We start from the raw sequence: 18,006 nt of genomic DNA on the forward strand, positions 1-18,006 counted from the left end.
GGGAAAGCGAGATGTTGAAGTTCACCAGTGCCTTATGACAGGAGAGGATGAAATATCAAAGCTTACCAAGGCATTACTACAGAGGAACTGACTTCTCAAATCTCGCAGATGTAAAAACCTGCCAGGGTCTTAGTACATTGGAAGCTGAGGCATCAAAGCTCACAAGGACCTTACAACAGGGGAAACCGAGATGTCAGATCTCATCAGTGACCTACTGTAGGAGAAGATGAAATGTAAAAGTTCGCCAGAATGTTACATCAGAGGATGTTTTGATGGCAAAACTTACAGGGGCCTTACAACAGGGGAAAACGAGATATTGAAGCTCACCAGTGCCTTATGACTGGGGCAGATGAGAAATCAAAGCTTACCAAGGCCTTACTGCAGGGGAAACTGAAGTCTTACTTTACGGGAAGACAGGAGATGTGAATGCTCGCCAGGGTCTTGCTACAGGAGAAGATGAAATGTCAGAGTTCACCAGGGTCTTACTACAAATGAGCCTGAGCTGGCAAAACTCACAAGGCAATTTTGGGAGAAACTGAAGCATCACAGCTCACTAGGGCCATACTACAAGGAACCTGAGATGCCAAAGCTCTCCAGTGCCTTATCAAAGCGAACTCGGAGCTTCAAAACTCACCAGTGCTATGCTACAGAGCAAGGTAAGATATCGAAGCTCACAAGGGCCTTGTTACAAGAGAAGCAGCAATGCCCACCAAATACAAGGGAAACTGAGATGTGAGAACCCATCCTGGTCTTACTACAGCAACATCTGATATTTCAAACCCCTTATGTCTAGAGTTAAAATGTCTTTTATGAGTATACACAGACCTGTAAACGCATTTAACCATGTATGAACAGACCGAACATGGGCATCTACCCATCTCACTCATGTCAGGATGTTCAGCTTTGATGTAGCCCAATGTTTCAATTGCTCTGTTTGCCACATTGCTCCATCTTTCCTAGTCACAGTCCTGATGACTGAAGTGCATTCATCGTCATCAGTCCACCGATAGCATACCTACATGCATCCATGATAGTGTGACAGATAGAGAGTGTAATGTGCCTTTTATGGGCATGGCATAGGGTGATCCTCTTTAGTAGAACTCCAAAATCTGGCTCCACTCACACCATCTCTCATTAAATTTGATGCTGAACTAAACCGTGTTCACTACGACAATAAAAACATGGGGTGTACAAGGTGGACATAAGATGTGGAGTGAGGTACTGTGGAAAGAGATTGAGGAAAAGGAGATGAAGGCAAGGAGTATCAGACCTCCATGTCACAGTTCTTAGCTTGTGTTGACTAGGGAAGAGTTTCAGTGTTTTTTAACAGGTGGTTAGGGACTCCAGTACGTCAGTAGAAGGCTGTGATGGGGATGCTGGCGGGGACAGTTCCGTCACAAGGCATAACCAACTTAGTATAGTTAAGATAGAGGTGGTGGGGTCACAACGCTATCTAACTTGGGTCAAATGATTCATGTAAGTGGAACTTTGAGAAGGCCATTCTTGTGATGTGCTCATTATATATCTAAAAAAGACACAAAAGGGTCATTTGGGGATTCATGACATCACAGGGCGCGTGACCTCTGACCTCCTAGCTTATTGCCTATTTGTTGGCTCTTTACATGCCTATTAGATACTCATGGCTGTCCAGTTGCGAGTAATTTAATCATTTCTACCGCTTGTATGATGAGTGCTGTTTCGACTCTGATCGCTGCGCTGCCTGCAGAGCTTCTTCGGACTTTGCTGACTTGCCTCTTTCTTCCACAGGTGAGAAAGTGCTACAGAATGATGAGTTTACCCGAGATCTCTTTAGATTTTTGCAGCTTCTATGTGAAGGCCATAATAACGGTACGTAATTCTTTGCTGATCTTCTTAAAGGTTGGAGTCACACTTGCTTTGTGGTGTCAAATCAATGATGACGGAGACTTCTGTAAGGTCATTGACTTCATTCTCTTTTTTTCCCTTCCCCTCATACCTTCCCCTGAATGCGTCTTTTCTTGAACATAGACCTACAATGTTGGGGGAGGATGAGAGGTGTAGCTGGGGGAATTGCCGGCATTCTGTTGGTAGTCGTGGTTCTTTGGAGAATAAATTCCTGTTGCGCCTTACCTCAGCCTGTTGACTATTAATGCAATTTCCTCATGAAAAGGCTGTTGTCAACATTGGCTGCCTCCCAAAGCACCAGATACTGTACATACACAAGATATGGAGTTACGCATTGTAACACAAAGGCGTGACATTGCCCATGTGATTGCAGATCATGTAACATGCAAGTTGATGATGTAACTTCCTAATGCAGCTTTTATTGAGTAGAAGATGCGCTTCAATATATTGTTAGTGGGAGAGTTACCTTCAGCCTATAGGCCCTGATTATAAGTTGGACAGTGCTGGGGTAACGGTAAACTCGTCATGTGGTAATTTTGCACCAGTAGTGTGCAATTAGGAGTAAAACCCCCTGGAACGGGAGTGAGTGCATAGGACCAATATTTCCCTTAAAAAAACACACAGAATTCGCAGGTCCATGGGGTTTTGCAGGACAGGCTGTAAATGTACGTGAGGGCCAGTGATTGGTGTATGGGGCAAGGAAATGCATTAGGTGTGTCAAGAGGAAAATGTTTTGTGGCAATGGGAAAGGATTGTACGCGTTCTCCTGTCAGAAAAATAAGGAAAATGAGACTTTGCTGCTGCACACACTTACAAGTTGACCTGTGTGGACTTGCACCCAGAAACATTTATTGCTGCTCCCAAATTCCCCCTGTTCGAATTCTTGGAAGCAGTTTAAATCTGTTTGCAAAAACAGGCCTAGAAGTTTGAAATTGCAAGGGGGAAAGTCCCCGTTGTTCTGGGATATGCATGTTATTCCCCATTCTGTGCCTGAAACCCATAATTGTTTGTTAAAGGCGCCGGAGTACCTGACAGAAACAGTAGTTCTGGCTCTTCTGCTGTGAAACACAAAACCAAGCCCTAGTGGGCTTTGCCATACTTTACTATAAATGCACAACGGGATAAAATTGGGTAGTGAATACCTAATGAGGGAAAATCAACAAAGGCGCAGCAGTATTGAAGAGTGATAGACTTGGGCTGCATTCATAGTAGGGTAGGAGTAATGGCATAATGCCCATAGTCCTAGCTCTGCGCTAGAAAGTGTGTATCCTCCCTGTCTCAGATGTCATAATACCCGTGGTCTGGTCACTATTGCATCCTCTGAAGATCTAAAGCTTCGGTACGCCAGTGTGCGAAATGAGACTGCAAATGCATAGGGTCTCCAGTTTGCAGAACTTTAAAGACCATCGCGTCCAACTTCCCTATGGTACAGAAGGTTACTGACAACCAGTAAAGACTCCACAGGATGGTTCTATGATGAAGATTCCTCCCCATTGACTATGCATCTGAAAGAGAATATTGCTAGGCCTGCGACTCCAGTTTGGCCTCAATGGCACTACGTCAAAGTCTCAAAGATTCCTGTGTATGTCAGCTTATGAAGTGCCAGAACCAGGACTAGCCACAACAGTGTCGGTTCACCAGCTCTAGTTCAGCTTCTACCATTCCCCTTGTATCACTCAGCGGATTTGATCATTAAGAGAGGAAGAGCATCTGGGTACTTTACCTACAAAGGTACTCCAGTGAGAAAAGTTGCTTCATCCGAGGCATTAGTCAGATTTGATGCAGTGTTTGGATTGCCATCTGGTGAAATTGGTTATTACTCCAGTATTGGAACTTTCATAGATTAACATGCTTGAATCATTCCCCGTCGACGAGTCCTCGATATATTTAGAAAAGTAATGTCACAATAGACATAGGACTTTAAGTCCTAAGGCCTCATTACTTAGTAACATATCTAAGTCCTTATTTAACAAGGGACCGAACTTAGAAACAACTAATCAGCTGACACCACCCTATGGAATCTTCCTGAAAGGAGCTCTAGTCCCTCAGATTTTCTACCGCACGTCGTGCTAGGGAGTCTCCCCTGAGCTCTGCACAGTTTTTTACTCACAACCCTTTAGAATTATCTTTTTTCTTCAGACATATATCTATATATATCCCAATATCAGTTTTTCCTTTTCTTCATAGGGGAGTCTGTTACTATGGCTACAGAGGCTTAAAGACAGGGACGATCCTGTCTGATCCTTTCTGATGAGGAGAGTGATGTTTTCTCAAGATCCTCCTCTAAAACAACTCAGACAAGACCACTGGATGACTTTCCAGGTCACTCCTCTCAACAATCCCCAAAGAAGACGCACAAAAAGTCTTCGGAGGATTCTGAAAAGCAGGACTCATCTGTCAAGTTGCCTCCTCCACAACATGCTGAAAGTTCAGTTTCTGTCAAAAAATCCTCTCAGAAACAGGCTTCAGAACCTTCTACTCCCACCTGTAAGGTTAAACAGGCTTTCAAAAAGCCTACCTCAGGCCCGCTGACGGACAACTCATCGACAGCAACCTCGATGATGAAGAAATCTTCTTTAGGGGCTATTGGGGTAACATCGATGACTATCACCGTCGCCACTATTACAGTGTCATCGCCGGCGATATCCTAGTCGACGATGTCATCGTCGACAAGCCAAGTTCCCTTGTCGTCGATGGTGACGATCACCAGGGCTTCTAAGTCATCGTCGACAAATCTTCAGATGACGAAGATGACGACGAGTCTTTCATCAACAGCTAATCCAGCGTTGACAACCAGCCTACCATGGACGGTACTCTTGTCGATGATTTCTCTCATCATTTCATTGACTGCCTCCTCGGCGATGGTTGTATCGTTGACAGCGATTCTATCATCCACGCCAATATTGCGGGCAGAGGTTTGACTGTCATCGTCGATGCCGCTTACCTCCATTGACGGTTCGTCATCGTCTCGTTGATGACTACAATGGTTTCTTCCAAGATCCAGACATAAATTCAAGCGACGACAACTGCATCGACAACCTCGGCGATGACGCCAGCATCTAAAGCAGGAAAATGTATTTTTCATTAAAAATTTCAGAAGGAAAAGCTGACACCTTCTATGAAATCACCAAGTAGAGTCCAGTCCTTGTTTCCAGCACACCTCTTAGATGATGAGGATTATTCTAATAACAACAGCCTCTTTGGGGCAGCGCAAAGTCCATCTGAGCTTAATGTAAAGTATCACAAAGACTCTGATGAGCAGGAGTATTATGGTCAGCAATTTTACTACTCTGACCAACGTTGTCAGCAGCAGCCACAACAGGACACGCTATGCCTTCTTCCCACTCTGGTTATGGATCTACAAACCATGTTAGCGGATTACAGACAGATTTCCACCAACGTCGCCATCTCCTTCACCAGCACCTCCACCACTTCCTATGGTACAAGCTCAGCATCCACCTTCTCTTCAAACACAAGTATCTGTACAACAGCTTTCATCCTCTGACAAAGAGGAAGTTGAACAAGAGGAAGGGGAAACACTGCAGGATGAACAGCAACAACATGATGAATGGGACTATTGCATTATTCCTCCACCAGCATCACCATCTCTGCCACAAAATTATTCACCTCCAGAAGACATAGGAGGTGTCTATAACCTCTTAGAGAGAGCAGCCAGGTGTTTTGAACTTCCGATGCCGGTGCATCAGCAGGACTGTTTCCTTTACAATTTCAAGGAACCTTTCATGAAATCAGTCAGATCAATGCCCATTATTGACTATATCTGGGACCAAGATTTGAAATTAATGCGGAACTCAGCAACAGTGCCTCCTGTCTTACCAAGACTTGATAAAAAGTATAAGGCTCCAGGCGATGGGCCTGCTTATCTCACAGGTCATCCAAGACCTGATTCAGTGATATCACAAGCGGCACAACGTAGTTTAAAGAACCCTTCAGCACCTTTATCCGCACCCCCAAACAAGGAGGGTAGAAGACTGGACAACATAGGCAAACATTTTTCAACTATGTCTGCATTATTGGTCCAGGCTTCTGATTCTCTGGCTTTATTAGGCTGTTACAATAGGCAAATGTGGTCAGATATTGCTTCTTATGTCAATAATCTTCCATCAGACGTCAAAGATGAGGCTAAGAAAATACTGCTGGAGGGCAAACGTTCCGCCTCAGAGACGATAAATTGTGCGATGGACATCGCTCCCACTGGTTTCCGCCAGCTGGCCGGGGCGGCAGTCTTTAGAGTCAAGGGTGGCTGAAAGCCACAGCATTCAGGCCGGAGGTTCAAACCAAAATTTTAGATCTACCTTACGACGGAGAGGAGCTTTTTAGGAAGCATATTGATGAAGCTTTGCAAGGAATAAAGAAGGACACAGATACTTCTAAGGCTCTTGGCACTCTTCAGTATAAAAAGATGCCCTTTGTGGTGCTCGAGGCAAGAGTCAGTCATTTTACAGGGGTGGCTATCAACAGTACCAGTATCCAGCTTACATTTATTCCAATCAACAATACAGACCAGTTTGCCCAGTGGCAACAAACTGGAGCTGCCTACATTAAGTCTTCCTTCAGAGGGAAAGCAGGACAACAGAAGGATACTAACCAGCGTCAATGGCCTCCCAGTACTGCCGGCTGCTACTCTTTCACCTCCTTCCAAAGTAGGAAGCAACATTTCCCACTATCTACAAAATTGGAAGCAAATTATGACAGATCGTTGGGTCTTAGACCTGGTACAATTTGGCCATTCTCTGGGATTCATACAGCCACCGCCTCCAACCACTCCTCAACCCCTTGCTCACAAGCATTTGCACCTCTTGAAGTTAGAGATCGTCTCCATGATTCAAAAGGGAGCGATAGAAAGCATTCTATTTCACTAAAGGAGAAAAGGATTTTATTCCCGGTTCTTCTTTGTGCGTAAGAAGGCAAAAAAGTGGAGACCAATTCTAGATTTGAGAAATCTAAACAAATTCCTCAAGAAACAGTCATTCTGCATGATCACCATCCAGGAAGTGTTGCTGCTTCTCAATGGAACTGACTGCATGGTGTCCTTAGACCTTCAAGACTCATATTTCCACATACCCATACACAAGAAACACAAAAAGTTTCTCAGATTCTCAGTAGCCGATAAGCATTACCACTTGTGAGTGTTACAACAAACAAAAAACACGGGTTATGGGGTAATTTCCAATGCACCTATCTCTTTAGCTATAATGGTGATATTTTATAATATATAAGGGTGCAGAGAATCAGAGGCTCAATACCCCTTAAGCCTCCAAGGACAAAGATCCCATGAATTTACAACATCAACAATGATTCAGCACTCCAACATGTGTAACAATTAATATTTTTCACAGGTTTAAACAAAGTAAATAACACATCAATTCAGCAGGTTCCAGTTTCTTTGATTCTTTATTGAAAATATTCTTCATAAAAACGACTCTAGCCAATGCGTTTCGACCTCAAAAGGTCTTCTTCAGGGCTACAAATAAGCGTACAATATTTACATTAAAAATATTTGACAGAAATATAAAATTGTAAGTATTCAAAATTGTAAATATTTTATATATCCGTCAAAAAATGTCACCCAACCTTCTCCTAGGCCCAGCCATATCATTACCTCAATAAGATAGTCCCAGCCGAGCCTATCAAAGGCTTTCTCTAAGTCAATCAAAAGCACAGCTGCCGAGTGCATAGATTTCGTCTCATCATGAAAAAGGACAATAAACAGTCTGTGTAAATTATAGGATGTGTCTCGAGAGGGAATGAAACTGTTTTAGTCTGCATGTATGATGGTGTGCATATGTGGAAGCAGTCTGAGCGCCAATATTTTGCTAAGAATCTTGAAGTCTAGGTTGAGCATAAATAGTGGTCTATACTTCGTGACTGGTGCACCGGTATCTTTTGTCTTGGGGAGGGGGATCACCAATGCACTCTGAGTAGATTCAGGGAGGTCCCCAAGATGTAACGATTCTGCGTACATGGTCACTAGTCATGGCGCCAATTGGTCTGCGTATTTTGCATAAACTTCTGCTGGGAGGCCATCTGGCCCCGGCGTTTTCCCAGTCGCCTTAGCTGCAATGGCAACTTGGACTTCCCGTTCAGTCCCCAGGCCCCCGAGGTCTTCTTGCACTTTTTCATCTAGCATCCAAACCGGTAGCATTTCCAAGCAGTCCCTAATTTTAGAGCGAGAAGACAATGCTGGTGCGGATGTATGATGTTACAACGCAGGCTATTACAACGCCTGCCTTTACAACGCGGTTTTTACATCGCAATCCATTACAATGCATAGTGCTTTTGGGTGTTGGATAGTGAATAGTTTAATTTACTATTCCAACTCCAGTCCCCGTGGACACTAGGGAAGGTGTTGGATAGTAAATTAAACTTATTCCCTATCCTAGAGCGCCCCCGAGCGCAATGCGTTGTAATGGTTTGCGTTGTAATGACCGCGTTGTAATGGTAGTGCGTTGTAAAAGTTTCGTTGTAAAGGTTCTTTACCTGCTGGTGCAGTATACAGCCGCTCGTAATACATGAGAAACAGATCTTTGATGGCATCAGGGTCATATACCCACTCTCTGGTGTCCGTCTGTATATACGCAAACAATAGTTACTGACTATTTGCATATGTGTATATATATTTTTCTTATTACATAGCAATATGTGCTAATTACTGCTCTTTACTCTGATTCAAGCATGTCAATCTATGAGAGTTCCAATACTGGCGTAAGAAAATAAGTTACTTACCTGTAACTATAGTTCTCCAGTATTGGAATCTTTCATAGATTCACATGCGACTCACCCATCTGCCCTAGAAAATCTCATCTTTGTCTCTCAGTTACTTCTTTTCGTATGAGCTGTGCTTAAGAAAATCTGAGGGACTAGAGCTCTTCAGGAGGGTTCCACAGGGTGGTGTCAGCTGATTGGTTGTTTCTAAGTTTGGTCCTTTGTTAAATAAGGACTTAGATATGTCACCAAATAACGAGGCCTGATGCCTTTAAGTCCTATGTCTATTGTGACATTACTTTACTAAATATACGGGCTACTCCAATCTCTACAATGGGGAATGATTCAAGCATGTGAATCTATGAAAGATTCCAATTCTGGAGAGCTACAGCTAGAGGTAAGTAACTTATTTTCTTCAGAACCATACTAACCGAGAGGACGATGGAGACAATGATGTGGATAACACCTAACCCCTGACATCAGCCTTGAGTTAAACTAGAAGCGTGGACCTATTCTGGGAGGGTAAACCTTCTATCTCTGTTGTGAATCTTTGAATTGTCACAATTAATTTGCACAGTAGTTATCGAAATGAAAGAGAGTTTAACTACTCATGTCAAGTAGAAGACCCACTTTATTTACCTAAATTCTTGCAGACAAGGATCCAGATGCAGTACCTCTCATACCATTCAACAAGGCTTTAATGAGCACATTTATAGTGCCACGGGAAACATCACAGGAACCATGGGCAAAAAGCTGCTTGGAAGAACTCGTCAGCACTGCATAAGTGAAGGTTTCTGTCACCCATTTCAAGGTTTCTGTCAGCTGAGCCTCAGTGGCTTTTCAACAATGCTACCGGACAGCAACTCAAGAAAATGTATTTCTGTGTGCCAAAAAGTCTTTGCTTCGCATTTTGTGACTCTTAAGGTTTGATAATGCTGCATGGGATGCTACTCACTGTAACTTTGGTAGATGACTGACCCAGTTATGAGTATTTTGCAATAACACAGCAATAACTCTTCTTTCAACTTGCTAAAGATGGAATCAATGTGATATAAGCACCTGTAAAGAAAACTTAAGAACAGGACTAGATACTGCTGACGCCACATATACAGACACACTTGGATGTGTTCAACTGGCTACTCAGGTGACTTCAAAGTCACGTGATAACTATGTCATTCAATAACTTTTGGTAAAAATACCTAACAATCGCTGGACATATTCGGACCGAGCAGAGCTACTGCTCACTTGCTGGGCATTTCCCTGGCCAGATAACCAGTTTCATTCGCATTTGCATAAAGTGTTGAGGCTATGGGTGACCTTCACCTTAGTAGCCCCACCATCCATCACAACTACAACTTCACGCACAAGCACAAAATGTCAGACTCAGCAGCATTCTTCACTTTGGTCCTCTACTCTGCCGGATGGCTACAAAACCACTTTAGTGGTGTATGCCCAAAGATTTACAACATGCCAATGGAAAGACCTTCATTAGGATTCTTGTCACTGTTGAGATTGAATTCTCATAACCAGTGCTTAATTTGTAAAAAAAAACAAAAAAAAAACACTTTATGCCCTTCTAGTGGAATGCCTCTGCACTGTGATGCACTACGGAATGTTGGGTGCTGGTTGAAGATAAGCCACAGTTATGATGGGGCTGAGCTGCCTTCTGGCTGCTCCTGGTGGGGCTTGTTCCAGGCTACTTACCAACTTACAATAAATCTTCATGAAATACCTCAACCAGTCTGGAGTCCATTACTACAGCAGGGCCCTCATCTCGTCAGCTTGCACCACCCATTACCCCTGCAAGCGCTGCCAATGACAGTACCTACGCAACTACTAGCCAGCACACTACTACACATGTGACAATTCAGACCCCCAAAAGCTATGAGTAGCGTGGGCTGCAAGTATTAGTTATTTTTATTGTATATTAAATTCATAAATAACTGTTACTCATCACTGTATTAGACATTGGTGCCACCTTGTGGCACAATGTTATATGTGCTGGTGTTGACAATTAAGTGCCAGTGTCAAGCACTGGAAACCACTAGCTCAAATTAAGCTCTGTCACTGCCCTTGTAATGTGGCTAGATGGCTAGTGAGGTTCATTCTACCTCTTCCCCCAGAGGAGGTCTCACTCTCTGTATCAGTCTCCAGGAGAGTAGGGAATACCTGTTTCAAAAAGAGGAATAGGGATTGAGGGATTGGAGAGAGAGAGATGAGACACTCCTTTACCGTGGGATGGTTGTTAGAAGAATTGGACTGGGTTCTCTGGGGTATACGTGAGCAGAGCATTGCTGAGACATACTATAATAATAAGGCTCACTGTCAAGAGTGAAAAACAAAAGACAGTGAGCATTGAATCTCTGAGAAGGGATTCTGTAATGTGTAAGCAGGATGTCAAAAGCGTGATGTGACTTACCAGAGGAAGCATCACTGTAACTAGCCCCAAGCAAACAAGGAAACTTGGCAGAGAAGCAAGGGTGCGATGCACACCTCTCAATCTGAAGGTAGATTCGTACTTGCCAAAATAAAAAGGAGAAATCTATAGTCTGGTACAAAATCAGGTTCCAAGTCGTAAAAGCCTAATCAGAGAGGAAGTCCGAGGTCAGTGCAAAACTATAGCCCAGTTGAAAAAAGGAGGAGAAATAAAAATATTTCTACTTGTCACCCAGAGATGGTGCAAGTTGTTGGCACTGCCCCAGATTATGTGATTAAGTAAATCTGGGTCAGCGTCAAAATCCATGGGATTTGCACGGGAACATCCACCACAACGCTCTTGGAACTGTTCCCGAGTGCAGAGTAAGGCAGCGCAGCGACTTGTGCTTCTTTGTCTTACTCCTTATCTATGAGGACACGAAAGGAACGCAAAGTGACTTGGTGTAGCCTCATATATGTGGTTGAGAGGTTTGCACCGCCAGAGCGTCAGAAAAGAATGACGCTCTGGTGGCGCAAGCCCTAAGAGTCTTCAGTGATGTAATGATCTAGTGAAGACCGCTGCCTTAAGATCACTTATATACCTGCAGCATTAGAGAAGAAACTGAAGACAGGCACTTTGCAAGATGCCTTTGTTTGTGAACCCCAACTCAAGGAGCCTAGCTCTGGCAAACGTGGAACCCTCTGCTACCCGCCTCGATTTTGGATTTCTCTGGGAACATTCATCAGTCACTGATTCTCACTTTGGCTACTCGTCAAAAAATCCATACCCCATTTGTACCATTTCTACTGGTGGGCAGGAGTTCACCACAGACGGTGCTTAATAAAATACTTAAATAATTCTATATATATTTGAGGGTTTGTGTTCAGAAGGCGATCAGAAACGGAAATGTCGCTGCCCGTCTGGGTCATGTGGAGTTGACACCATGAAAGACGCACTAACCCTACCCTTAATTTTCAAGTTCTCAGGGACCCTGGTCAGTACTTAGCTCTTATCTGGATGACGTTTCAGCTCATTTCTCTTCAGCACGTGACCTGTATCTGCACAGAAGTGGAAAGAAATGTGGATCCGAACATCATCAGCAGACAAGTGACTGTGCGGTGTGTGCTCCACAGTCATCAGTGGCAGTGCATGTCACGCTGCCGCAAACACCTTGGAATGTGCAGATCATGCCTCCACCTACACTGGTGACATTGCACATAATACATCAACATACACTGGGGGCTGCATAGGTCATACCGGAACATGCACCCGTGCAAGGAAGATGTTACTTCTGATGCACTGTCAACAGCTCAGATAGTGCCTCCACATTCACTAATGACAATGTACAACCACATACACCACTGATGGTGCAGATCATGTATCAACATGCACTAGTGAAAGTGGAGATCACGTATCAAAATACGCTAGTGAAAGTGGAGATCACGTATCAACATGCGCTAGTGGAAGCGGAGATCATGTATCAACATACTCCAGTGGAAGCGGAGATCATGTATCAATACGCCGTAGTGGAAGTAGAGATCACGTATCAACATGCGCTAGTGCAAGTGGAGATCAGTTATCAACATACACTACTAGAAGCGAAGATCATGTATGAACATGTGCTAGTAGAAGTGTAGAACACGTATCAACATGCTCTATTGGCAGTGGAGATCATGTACCAACATGCGCTAGCAGAAGTGGCGATCACGTATCAACCTGCGCTAGTGGTAGTGGAGAACACGTATCAACATGCGCTAGTGGAAGTAGAGATCACATATGAATGAATGAAATGAAATGAAAGGAGTTTTATAAAGCGCAAAACAGCTGCCCTGAGGCGTCCAGGCGCTAATGAGTAGAAGAAACTTCTGCTGGGGTGGATCGCTGGTGAGGGTGAGTTATTAGAGTCCTATTGGTTGAAAAGGAAGGTTTTCAGTTGTTTGCGAAAAGTAAGAAGGTTGGGGTTGGACCTTAGATGAAGGGGGAGAGAGTTCCATAGCCTTGATGCATTATAGGAAAAGCAGCGGCCTCCTGATCTGGCTCTTCGTATCTGTGGTACAACGGTTAAGAAGGCTTTCGATGAACGGAGTTCTTTTTTGGGATGGTAGGGGGTGATCAGGGGGTAATTGTTCGCCGGCCCAGATTTCCAAAAGGCTTGGTGGGTAATGCACATGGCCTTGAATTTAATCCTCTCCCTAACAGGGAGCCAGTGCAAAGCTTTCAGACCAGGCCCTATGGGGTTTCTGCGGGGAATTCCAAGAAGGGTGCGTGCAGCACAGTTCTGGATCCGCTGAAGTTTGTTTAGGCAGTATTCCGGGGCCCCCAGATATAGGGCGTTACTATAGTCTATACAAGACTGGATTAGGCCCTGGATGACTACTTGTTTCGCCTCAAAAGGGAGGAGTGGCAGGATTTTTTTCAGCTGTCTGATCAGACCAAAGCATGTTGCTGACAATTTGGTGACTTGCGTTTTAAATATCAGGGATTTATCTAGCCATACTCCGAGGCTCTGTATGTTGTCTTTGGGGGCAGGGGTGCACCTAGGCTGGGGGCCACAGAAGCTCTAGAGTGGAGGGGGCCAGAGGGCCGAGGAGCATCAACTCGGTCTTGTCCCCGTTAAGCTTTAGGCATGAACTTGTCATCCAGCTCTGTACCTGCTCCAGACAGGACATCAGGTTGGTCTGTGGTTGTTGGTTGTCCTTGTGCATAAGGGAGACCACTAGCTGGGTGTCGTCCGCATAGGTGAAGATCGTAATGCCATGCGGACGAACAATCTCTGCCAGTGGTCTCATGTATGCATTAAAAGGCGTGGGGCTAAGTGAGGAGCCCTGTGGCACCCCACACCCCAGAGGCTTTTTTGAGGAGACTGAGGCTCCTTCGAAGACACTGAAGGTATGGTCTTTTAGGAAGGACTTAAGCCAGGCTAGGGCTTCTCCTGATATTCCCAGACTTAGTAGGCGGGGGAGGAGGATTTGATGGTTCACCGTATCAAAAGCGGCGCTCAGATCAAGGAGGATCACTGCCACTGCTCCCCCCTGATCTAGGATCCATATCAACATGCAGTAGTGGAAGTGGAGATCACGTATCAACATGCGCTAGTGGAAGTGGAGAAAACGTATCAACATGTGCTAATGGAAGTGGATATCATGTATGTGTCTTGATAATTCCCCAGATTCGAGGTCGATCGCCCTAGCCGTTATGCCACCTCCTCTCCCCACTTACACTGCTGACGGTGCAGACTGCGTCTTCTCTTGCACTGGTGCAGTTCACACTGTTGATACTGGGGACGTTGCCTCCAGGTGCACCAGTGATGGTGCATATTTTGCTTCTCCGTGCACTGGTGACAGGGCAGATTTTGCCTCCAGGTGCACCAGGGATGGTGCATATTTTGCTTCTCTGTGCACTGGTGACAGGACAGATTTTGCCTCCACATGCACTGGTGACGCTATGGACTGCTTCTCCACATACACTGACAAAAGAGGTGACCGTATTGTGCCTTGACGGGGCCGGGTGTAGAGGTGGCACTTGCCTTTCGGTGTTAAATGTTGTGTCCAGCACTGCACCATGACGTTATTCACTGCAAGACGATTCTTCTGCATGGCTGGTCTAGCGTTTCACCGTCACCCGTCAATCCCAGTGTGTGTGTGTACATAGCGCTGTGTCGCAAAGAGGGCGTCCATGCACTGAGTCAACATACGAAAGTGTGCAGGGCAGCTGGGATCAGCCCGTCGGTTGCCATAAGTCAGTCACCCATAGACTAGGACGAACTTCTGCCCATAAGTGGCACAATAGACAGAGCTCACATTCTCCAGAGCGCTCTACGGCTGAGTGCAGTCCACCCTCCCCGAAGGCAGCTGGACGCAGGGCGGGAGCGGGCTAATACGTCAGCACCAGGCAGCCTTGTGCCAAGGACAGGCGAACAGCGACTTGTTTCAGTGACACCACGGATCCCACTGTCAAAACGTGTCCGGCGTGGGTCCAGCAGGCAGAGGTCCATGTCTGATATTCAGGAAAGGCATTGACTGAATTACTGCCTTTAGGTTCTGTGTTTACATTCATCTTGTGTGTCTATCCAGTGATTTGTGCTGAATCGTGCACAGTGCAAACCTCTACTGTAGGCTGATGCATGCGAAGAGACAGCTGCAGATCTGTGGCTGGCCGAGCGCCCGGGGCCTTGTGCAGCGCTTTGTCAAGAGGCCAGCAGAGATGCCATCTCTGGCTTGGCACCCTGTCAGTCTTGGCACCTCCATGGCAATGGAATGGAGCTGAGGCCCTGGTGGCGAGGGCAGCTGCAGCTTCTTCCTGCCTGGGCTCTGAGGATCCATTCATCTTTGTTAAATGAGACCCTGGCAAATGAGATGGTATAGTGCCTACAAGGCAAATGAGATGGTATAGTTACAACGAGGCATATGAGATGGTACAGCGCCTACAAGGCAAATGAGATGGTATAGTTACAACGAGGCATATGAGATGGTACAGCGCCTACAAGGCAAATGAGATGGTATAGTGCCTTCGAGGCATATGAGATGGTACAGCGCCTACAAGGCAAATGAGATGGTATAGTGCCTATGAGGCATATGAGATGGTACAGCGCCTACAAGGCAAATGAGATGGTATAGTGCCTACGAGGAATATGAGATGGTACAGCACCTACAAGGCAAATTAGATGGTATAGTGCCTTCGAGGCATATGGGATGGTACAGCGCCTACAAGGCAAATGGGATGGTATAGTGCCTACATCCGGACCTGGGGAACCAGCTGAGTGAGCCTGAGTATATGAGATGGTATAACGCCTACAAGGCATATCAGATGGTATAGTGCCTAAAAGCCATATTCGATGGTATAGTGGACTCAGGATCTCATCCCCGCTTCAAGACTTCACCAAGCTGAGTGAGCCTGGCCATATGAGACGGTACAGTGTCTACAGCAGGACCTGTTGAACCAGGAGACTTGGATTATCAGCCCTGTTTCAAAGCTTCACCAGCCTTAGTGAGCATGGACTTACGAGAAGGCATATCAGATGGTATAGTGCCTACAAGGCATATGAGATGGTACAGTCCCTACAAGGCGTATGAGATGGTACAGTCCCTAAAAGGCATATGAGAGGGTATAGTCCCTATATCTGGACTTGGGGAAACATGAGACTCAGGATCTCAGCCCCGCTTCAAGAATTCACCAAGCTGAGTGAGCCTGAGCATATGAGATGGTATATCGCCTATAAGGCAAATGAGATGGTACAGTGCCTACAAGCCATATTAGATAGTACAGTCCCTAAAAGGCATATGAGATGGTACAGTCCCTACAAGGCATATGAGATGGTACAGTCCCTAAAAGGCATATGAGAGGGTATAGTGCCTATTACTGGACCTGGGGAAACAGGAGACTCAGGATCTCAGCCCCGCTTCAAGAATTCACCAAGCTGAGTGAGCCTGAGCATATGAGATGGTATAGCGTCTACAAGGCATTTGAGATGGTACAGTGCCTACAAGGCATATGAGATGGTATAGTGCCTACATCCAGACCTGTGGACCCAGGAGACGCAGGTTCTCAGCCCCGCTTCAAGACTTCACCAGCCTTAGTGAGCCTGGGCATATGAGAGGGTATAGTGCCTACAAGGCATATGAGATGGTACAGTGCCTACAAGCCATATTAGATAGTACAGTCCCTAAAAGGCATATGAGATAGTACAGACCCTAAAAGGCATATGAGAGGTTATACATCCGGATATGGGGAACCAGGAGACTCTGGATCTCAGCCTGCTTCAAGACTTCACCAGCCTTAGTGAGCGTGGGCATATGAGATGGTATAGTGCCTACAAGGCATATGAGATGGTATGGTGCCTACAGTCAGACCTGTGGACCCAGGAGACGCGGGTTCTCAGCCCCTCTTCAAGACTTCACCAGCCTTAGTGAGCATGGGCATATGAGAGGGTATAGTGCCTACAAGGCATATGAGATGGTATGGTGCCTACAGTCAGACCTGTGTACCCAGGAGACGCGGGTTCTCAGCCCCTCTTCAAGACTTCACCAGCCTTAGTGAGCATGGGCATATGAGAGGGTATAGTGCCTACAAGGCATATGAGATCCAGACCTGTGGACCCAGGAGACGCAGGTTCTCAGCCCCGCTTCAAGACTTCACCAGCCTTAGTGAGCTTGGGCATATGCGAGTGTATAGTGCCTACAAGGCATATGAGATGGCATAGTACCTACATCCGGGCCTGTGGAACCAGAAGACTCTGGTTAATTTTCTAATGTTTTTGGGGGGGGGGGGTTTATATAGCGCAAACTCGACTGGAAGGCTGTAGAGAACTTTACATGCGCATTGTACATGGGTTCTTCTCAGCCCCACTTCTAGACTTCGCCAAACTGAGTGACCTTGGGCAAATCACCTAATTTCCTGTGCCTTAGTTTCCTCACCTGCCATAATCGTGAGTGCTCGTAAATGACTTAGCCACAGTGTAACGGGAACAAAAACGGCACACTTAGGGTTTCTGCTGAAATGTCGAAGAAACACTAACATCAAAGGCCACAGGTCCCCAAGGGGCCATTTGGTATTTGCAGCCCCTATTGAATACTACACGCCCCCTATTGTCTGGGTTCGGCGTTTATTCCCCACGTCTCATAGGACAACTCAGTGGGATAACTGACTGCTGTAGTTTCTGTTCATACCTCAGAGGCGCCTCTCTGTATACAGTGGAGCCTACCGCAGACCTACAGCAAATAATGGGTGAAAAAAGGGAACATTGATGATTTTCTAACGCTGCGGGAGCATAATACGTACAAATCAAAGCAATCTGAATGAAAGAGCTTTACAAAACAAAGTATGTGTTAAAGTTATTATTGTAATTACCCTTTAAGGGACAATCTTTTGGGATAATTCTGCCATATCCTTCCAAACAGCTGTTGGAAAGGAATACAGAATGTAACTAATCACCAATGCCTCAAAGTATCTTTCTTACATGAATTTATTGTATCAGCTCATTT

At 45.4% G+C, this 18,006-nt stretch overlaps 1 protein-coding gene across 1 annotated transcript in view; it reads left to right on the forward strand.

Moving 5' to 3' along the window:
• RYR3 (ryanodine receptor 3) overlaps positions 1 to 18,006 on the forward strand; it is a 1,933,484-nt gene that overhangs the window by 1,610,841 nt on the left and 304,637 nt on the right. Inside the window, exon 83 of the mRNA XM_078661960.1 lies at positions 1,768 to 1,848. Coding sequence (XP_078518086.1) covers positions 1,768 to 1,848 — 81 coding nt within the window. The remainder of the gene's footprint in view (positions 1 to 1,767; positions 1,849 to 18,006) is intronic.

The sequence above is a fragment of the Lissotriton helveticus genome, chromosome 9 (assembly GCF_964261635.1).
Source record: "Lissotriton helveticus chromosome 9, aLisHel1.1, whole genome shotgun sequence".
NCBI lineage: Eukaryota > Metazoa > Chordata > Amphibia > Caudata > Salamandridae > Lissotriton > Lissotriton helveticus.